The 6,612-nt window shown below is 38.6% G+C and overlaps 2 protein-coding genes across 3 annotated transcripts; both read left to right on the forward strand.

The window, feature by feature from the left end:
* Positions 1 to 538: 538 nt before the first annotated feature.
* Positions 539 to 2,398, forward strand: chchd2 (coiled-coil-helix-coiled-coil-helix domain containing 2). Its single transcript, XM_077722786.1, has 4 exons — positions 539 to 721; positions 1,286 to 1,526; positions 1,764 to 1,938; positions 2,080 to 2,398. The coding sequence occupies exons 1-4, from the start codon at positions 672 to 674 to the stop codon at positions 2,088 to 2,090; spliced, it is 477 nt and encodes a 158-aa protein (XP_077578912.1). The 5' UTR covers positions 539 to 671; the 3' UTR covers positions 2,091 to 2,398.
* Positions 2,399 to 2,986: 588 nt separating this feature from the next.
* Positions 2,987 to 6,457, forward strand: LOC144200530 (phosphorylase b kinase gamma catalytic chain, skeletal muscle/heart isoform-like). Of its 2 annotated transcripts, XM_077722746.1 has the most exons (10): positions 2,987 to 3,318; positions 4,018 to 4,137; positions 4,471 to 4,649; positions 4,747 to 4,801; positions 4,879 to 4,944; positions 5,049 to 5,212; positions 5,294 to 5,384; positions 5,617 to 5,770; positions 5,854 to 5,979; positions 6,090 to 6,457. In XM_077722746.1, exons 2-10 carry the CDS (start codon positions 4,055 to 4,057, stop codon positions 6,345 to 6,347), a joined length of 1,176 nt encoding a protein of 391 aa, XP_077578872.1. In that variant the 5' UTR covers positions 2,987 to 3,318; positions 4,018 to 4,054; the 3' UTR covers positions 6,348 to 6,457. The 2 variants fall into 2 exon arrangements, with proteins under 2 accessions (XP_077578872.1, XP_077578873.1); XM_077722747.1 differs by lacking the exon at positions 4,879 to 4,944.
* The last annotated feature ends 155 nt before the right edge of the window (positions 6,458 to 6,612 follow it).

Below are 6,612 nucleotides of genomic sequence, written 5' to 3' on the forward strand. Positions count from 1 at the left end.
TATGCCTGGTACTTTATTTTTTCAATCATTTGGTCAATGTCTGCAGTGTGCAGGTGGATGACCCCATTTTTTGGGGGTGTAATTTGGGGTTGTCTGATTTTTGTATTCAGTTTTCACTCAGTTAAATTTATGAACCCTGAAGCTAAACAAAGGCATTTCTTTGTTATTTATCATTTTAGTTGCAAATGATAATGTAGAGATGCTTAAGATGTTTACCAGATTTGTATCATTAAAAATATTCCTCCGAAAATCTCATCTCATTTTCTAACCCGTTTTATCCTCATTAGGGTTGCAGGGGGTGCTGGAGCCAACCCTAACTGACTTTCAGGCTAGAGGCAGGGGACACCCTGACAACCTATGCACAACATGGAAAGTCCACAGAGGTGGATGTGACCTGGATTTGAACCCAGAACCCCAGAGCTGTGGTGCTGACGCGCTGACCACTCGCTCCATTGTGGTAACCCCGAAAACCTAATGCGTAATGTTTTTTTTTTTTAAATCCACTTGTCCAACACCAGCGGAAGTTACCCGGGAGATAACTGATGTAACACAGAAGGTTCCGGAATAGCTAAAGGTCGCTAGTCACTTGATAAAAGCATTAGCCGCAGTAGCGAGCTCAGATTTTACACCAGACAACACATTTTGGAAGAAGAACTTTAAGTTTTGACATCATGCCACGAGGAAGCAGAAGCAGAACATCGAGGATGCCCTCTCCAGCAAGGTATAACATTTGAAGTTGGGGAATTCTATTACAAAACGTGACAGTTGCGTCAGATAAGCAAACGTGCCCTTGGACCGCTGTGTATACTATTGGGTGAAACATTTTATTTTAACCATCGTTTATTAGTTGTAGAATTCTCAAATTATTCATTTTGGCAGTAATTTGTTTCTCTTTTTGTCACATTGAAACAACTGTCCCATCAAGGTCATGTCGTTGGTCAGACCAAATTCCCTAGCAATCGCTGTACAGTTACTCAATTGACAAAAGTGTTATTTCTTTTCTTAATTTAGAATATCTGCAACAGTCATGCAAGTTTTAAAAGTTATACTGGAGAAAACACTTGCTAGATCTTGTTTACTAATCCCTGTTTGGTAATCGTATTTGATGTTATCCACTACTTGATATTGAGTTTAATTTATTTAATAAGGAACAGCCATATTAATGAACATATTTATGTAAATGTAAAATTTCAGCCTAATTTCCATCTTTCTAGAAGTTTCTTGTCATTATGATACCATAGTTCAGATGAAATTGTTTGACCATTTTCTGTTAATCTTCCATCAGCCGGGCACCACCACCCCCTCCGCCCCGTCCTGCCCACGCGCCTGTACCAATGCAAGCGCCTCCGACCGCCTTGGCTGCACCGGCTGCAGCACCTAGGCAGCCCGGTATGTTTGCCCAGATGGCGACTACTGCTGCCGGGGTAGCAGTGGGTTCTGCTGTCGGGCATACCCTTGGCCACGCGATGACAGGAGCCTTCAGTGGGGGAAGCTCAGAGCCTGCACGCCCAGATGTCACATACCAGGTCCATAAACTTCTCTTCATATACAGTCTTGAATAATCAGCCATAGAATATGCTGATGTATAGTTGTAGGCTTTCCTATATATATTGATATTGGTAAAGCTCATGTGTTACTTGCAGGTCAAATGTAAGACTTTTCTATGGAATCAAAATGTCTTTAATTTTGAGATTCAACTTCATTTTATGAATCCTGTTGAATTGAATGTGATGTCATCTCTGATGTGCTTATGTTTGCATCAGGAGCCCCACCAGCCCCAACCCTATCAGCAACAGTCCCCTTACCAGCAACCTAACCCCCAGCAGCAAGCTTGTTCCTATGAGCTCAAACAATTTGTTGACTGCGCTCAGTCCCAAAGTGATTTTAAACTCTGCGAGGGCTTCAGCGAGGTGCTCAAGCAGTGCAAGTTTGCTAATGGTAAATATGAAAGGACCTCATTCAACAATACTGCATAAATAACAGTAGCTAGTTGTAAGTTTAGATTTTTTTCATATTCCAGTATCGATGGAGTACAGTTGTGTGGTTTAATCTCTAAACTGTTTTTTGTTTAATCCACAGGTTTATCTTGAATTCCATCCAGAAATCTCAAATAGACTGGCACAGACTCTTCTTTGCCAGACATCAATGTGAACTAATTATCAAGAGATCGACAAAAACAGCTAATTATCTACAGTCTATATCGGTTTGTTCAATCATTAGGAGACAGCAACTAATCACATGTTGATGGATAAGTATATATTTTTGAATTTGTTTAGTTTGCTTTGTCAATTCTTGTTCTAGATAGGGCTTTTTTTTTCCAGATCATTAGACTTACTGCATGCAAACAATGTGATGCTTCAAATAAAAACAACTCTTGGATTATGAAGTGGAAACAAGATTTCAACCTTTTGTCAGTCATTATCATTTATGTAAGTGAGTGAACTAAAATTGAATCAATGTTATGCTGATGGAGACAGTATAATTCAGCCTAGAGTAACAAAAGAAATGCTTTCAACTTGGAAAATGTGTCCTCTTATCAAGATGATTTCTATCAAAAGTAGTATTTCTGCAGTTTATGAACAAATAAAAATCTGGATGTAATTGGAAAAAAGAATTACAACAAAATCCCAATAACAAAGGGATGGAAAATCATGATGATACCATTTTTTTTGCGCAACCAGAGGTATTCTATCTGTTGTATAACCAAACTGCTCCACTATGTAATGGTCTGGTCTTGATTGATACTTAACATAAAGTCACAGCATCCTATAACAAGTTTATTGTTGTTTCTCTTTACACATCTTTAAATTTAGGTAACATTTTAACTTCAACGGCTGCCTCATCTATTCTAAGGCCATCCACACACAAAAGAGTAATTCCTCCTCTGATATTTTTTAGAAGAGATTTGAGACATGAAGAAGGCCCTGTTAGAATATCAGGCAAATGAGTAGTAAAGTCACTTTCTCACCGCAAGCTATTCTTACACAAATGTTGAGTGCAATCCAGGAATGAGGAAACAACATCCAAAGTTAGAGAAGATTTTGCATTTTAATGAATTCCTGCCAATTTCCAACACTTGATTGGACATTGTGAGTAATCAAAGGTCATGACAGTCTTGATAAGGTTATTTTTGGAAGCGGATACTGTCCGTGGCAGTGGTCGGGTTGGAAGCTGCTGTTTATTTTTGGCGTCTTGACATTTGAGTTCCTGTCATGGCAGGCAAGCTGCAAACTTTGTGGCTGTGTATGCCGTTGATCGTCGTCTTCCTCTCGATGATGGATAATCTGTGGCAGTAGGGACAGAGCGAGACGAAACGGGGTAAGTGGATCGTCCACTTTCCTTCCTTTCAGTCAAATTTGTCAGATCAAATATCGCTTAGCAAGAGGGGACAACCTTTGAAAGCTTCATGGACACGGACCTTGTCATCTAAATTTAAAGCATTTCAATCAAGAAGAAGCAGAGGACGAAATAGAGAGTAATGGGAGATAAAAGCATTGCATCTTCCTTTTCTTTTAGAATGTAGAAAGGTTTCATACTTAATTGCATTCACAATTCCAATACTGTATTGTTTTCTTTATTTTAATTGATAGGGTTCCCCCAATGGAGTCAATCATATCTTCAATTTCTTGAATTGAATGCTTTTATAGTCATTATACAAGTATAATGAGATTTAAAGCTTTATCATGAAGTGCACAAATAAACAACCATAAATAATAATGATAACTAATAAATAAATAAGTATATACATAGATAAGTTGTCAACATTTCTTGAATACATGCTTTGTCAGCACAACAATAGACATACATTACAACATCTATTTACTAGAGTGCTCATTACATTATATTTCTGACCTGCATTATGAGCTTATTCAACACTGATCACATTACCTTAGCCCATTAGAAGCAGATTGCCATTGGGCTTTGCTGGTTCAAAATAATCTTTTGCAAGCCACATATTTTGAATACAAACATTGTAGATTTGTGTGATGACATTTGATTCTCCCTACCTCCCATCAGTGTTGAAGAATAGAGCTGCTTGGTCAATAATTTCATTATGACCAAAGAAGAGGAGATCCCTGATTGGGTGGGCGCCAAGGAATTCTACGACAACTATGAGCCCAAGGAGATTTTGGGAAGGTAAATACATTTTGAGCAAACTTTAATTTGTCTTTAAAGAAAGTCTACCAATCCAGTTCTATTCATGAATTTTCCCTGGTGTTATTTACATATTTTTCATTCATTTTCCGAATCGCTTATCCACGCGGGGTGCTGGAGCCTGTCCCAGCTAAATACGTGCACCATGTTGAATTGATGGTCAACCAATTGCAGGGCAGAAGAAGATGGACAAGCAATTGTGCACACACTCTTATCTATGGGCAATTTAGTATTACTAGTGTAATAGGAATAAAAATAACATAATGGCACATTTATGGACATTTGAGAGGTATTTTTCTGTCTTCTTTGTCTCAGGGGAGTGAGCAGCGTGGTTCGTCGCTGCGTGGACAAACGGTCATCTCAAGAATATGCTGTGAAGATCATCGATATCACCCCCTCAGACAAGATGAGCCCAGAGGAAATCGAGGAAATCCGGGACTCTACAATGAAAGAAATTGATATCCTCAAGAAAGTCTTTGGACAAGAGAATATTAGTAAGCCTATTTTAAATTAATGTAAGACCTCATTCATGGCTTGTTGTCCCTCCCACCAATCTTCCATGTCTCTTGTGTTTGACACATTTCTCTGCAGTACAGCTAAAAGATTGCTACGAATCCAATGTCTTCTTCTTCCTGGTTTTTGACTTGTAAGTATTCTGGGGATCATTTTTCTTCACAAAATATTGATGAATTCTTGTGTTAAATTTCTTTTTCTTAATCCAAGGATGAAAAGGGGAGAACTTTTTGACTACCTCACAGAGAAAGTAACACTGAGTGAGAAAGAAACAAGGTAACTAGGCAATTTAACTCATCTAAAAACCACCATACTCCAATACTTTAACCAAAATAAGTGATAATAATTGAGTTTTTTTTTTGTGTGTGTATCCCTTGTAGAAACATCATGCGCGCTCTGCTAGATGTAGTCCACTTTCTCCACAACCAGAACATAGTTCATCGAGATCTCAAGCCCGAAAACATTCTTTTAGATGACGAGATGAACATCAAATTGACAGATTTTGGCTTTGCCGTGCAAACCCAAGCAGGAGAGAAGCTTAAAGGTTCCAAGAACTCAAGCACAACCTCAAACAGGATGATTTTATAAACTTATTAATGCAAAATGATCTTTCCTTCATATGCAGAGGTGTGTGGAACTCCTGTATATCTTGCCCCTGAGATCATCCAATGCTCCATGGACTCTAGCCATGAGGGATACGGAACAGCTGTGGACATGTGAGATTCCCAATTCCAAATATCAAAACAAACAACAAAACCGTGAGTATTATAATCTTAGGTGCTTTTAGTGATATTTCTGATGACTGGGGTAGTGGACTATAGATGCCTTTGTGCTACTACATCACTATCAAGAGGTTTTATACACAAGTGTCCATGTAAGTGATATGAAAACTCCTGCGATCTTAAATGCATTCTGACACGGTGCCTGTTGTCTGGTTTATGTGTGCAGATGGAGTGCAGGCGTGATAATGTATACTCTGTTAGCTGGTTCTCCACCATTTTGGCACCGGAAACAGATGTTGATGCTGCGTATGATTTTAGCGGGAGATTACAGTTTTTCATCCCCTGAATGGGAGGACCGCTCTGACACAGTCAAAGATTTGGTTAGTCTTTTAATTGCTCAGTTGTTTTGATACATTCTGTTTAAATTATCTCATATCATAATTATTTGGGTGTTTTTTTTCAGATCTCTCGGATGCTTGTGGTGGACCCAAGACAGCGGTATACAGCCATCGATGTACTCAACCATCCATTCTTCTCTCAGTATAGGGTAGATGAAGTCAGACAACTAAGCCCATTCGGAAAATTCAAGGTGATTTTTATTTTGTATTTTTTACATAATTGTAGGACATTACATTGTAATTGTCACTTAAAAACAATCTGATGTCATCATTACATTAATAATTGTCGCTTTTCCATTAGGTTATTTGTCTCACAGTCCTCGCGACTATGCGCATCTACTGCAACTACCGTAGAGTTAAGCCTATCACCAAGGAGGTGATCCAGAGTGACCCGTATGCGTTCAAGCCCCTCCGCAAGATCATTGACGCATGTGCCTTCAAGATTTATGGCCACTGGGTCAAAAAGGGACAAACGCAGAACAGGGCAGCACTTTTCGAGAACACTCCAAAAGCCATCTTGCTGTCTATTGTGGATGAGCCAGTCCAGAATATCTGGTAATATGTTATTGGCCCTTTGATGAAGTACTGGTGTTATAACAAGTGAAAATTGTTTTGTACTAAGAACGTCAATTAGGGAGGAATAGAGCCTGGCAAATGACATCCGTAGTACTTCAGGGAAAAGAAAGATATATGAAGTTTTTGTTGGGTCCTATATGCAAATAAAGGTGGGCAAAACATGTTTTATGACTTGAATTTTGAATGAATTAAGAGAGTGTATTTTCTTTTTTAAACTCAATGTACTGCTTTGACTACTTTTATTAAAG

Source organism: Stigmatopora nigra, chromosome 8, assembly GCF_051989575.1.
Source record: "Stigmatopora nigra isolate UIUO_SnigA chromosome 8, RoL_Snig_1.1, whole genome shotgun sequence".
In the NCBI taxonomy this organism is placed as follows: Eukaryota; Metazoa; Chordata; class Actinopteri; order Syngnathiformes; family Syngnathidae; genus Stigmatopora; species Stigmatopora nigra.

What these genes read in the sequence shown, in the direction of transcription:
- LOC144200530 (XM_077722746.1), top strand. Translation starts at nt 4,055, where the DNA reads ATGACCAAAGAAGAGGAGATCCCTGATTGGGTGGGCGCCAAGGAATTC. An exon ending in CTTTGGACAAGAGAATATTA is followed by an intron (nt 4,650 to 4,746) that starts GTAAGCCTATTT and finishes ATTTCTCTGCAG; the next exon opens with TACAGCTAAAAGATTGCTAC. An exon ending in GCCCATTCGGAAAATTCAAG is followed by an intron (nt 5,980 to 6,089) that starts GTGATTTTTATT and finishes CTTTTCCATTAG; the next exon opens with GTTATTTGTCTCACAGTCCT.
- chchd2 (XM_077722786.1), top strand. Translation starts at nt 672, where the DNA reads ATGCCACGAGGAAGCAGAAGCAGAACATCGAGGATGCCCTCTCCAGCA. An exon ending in AGGATGCCCTCTCCAGCAAG is followed by an intron (nt 722 to 1,285) that starts GTATAACATTTG and finishes ATCTTCCATCAG; the next exon opens with CCGGGCACCACCACCCCCTC. An exon ending in GCCCAGATGTCACATACCAG is followed by an intron (nt 1,527 to 1,763) that starts GTCCATAAACTT and finishes TGTTTGCATCAG; the next exon opens with GAGCCCCACCAGCCCCAACC.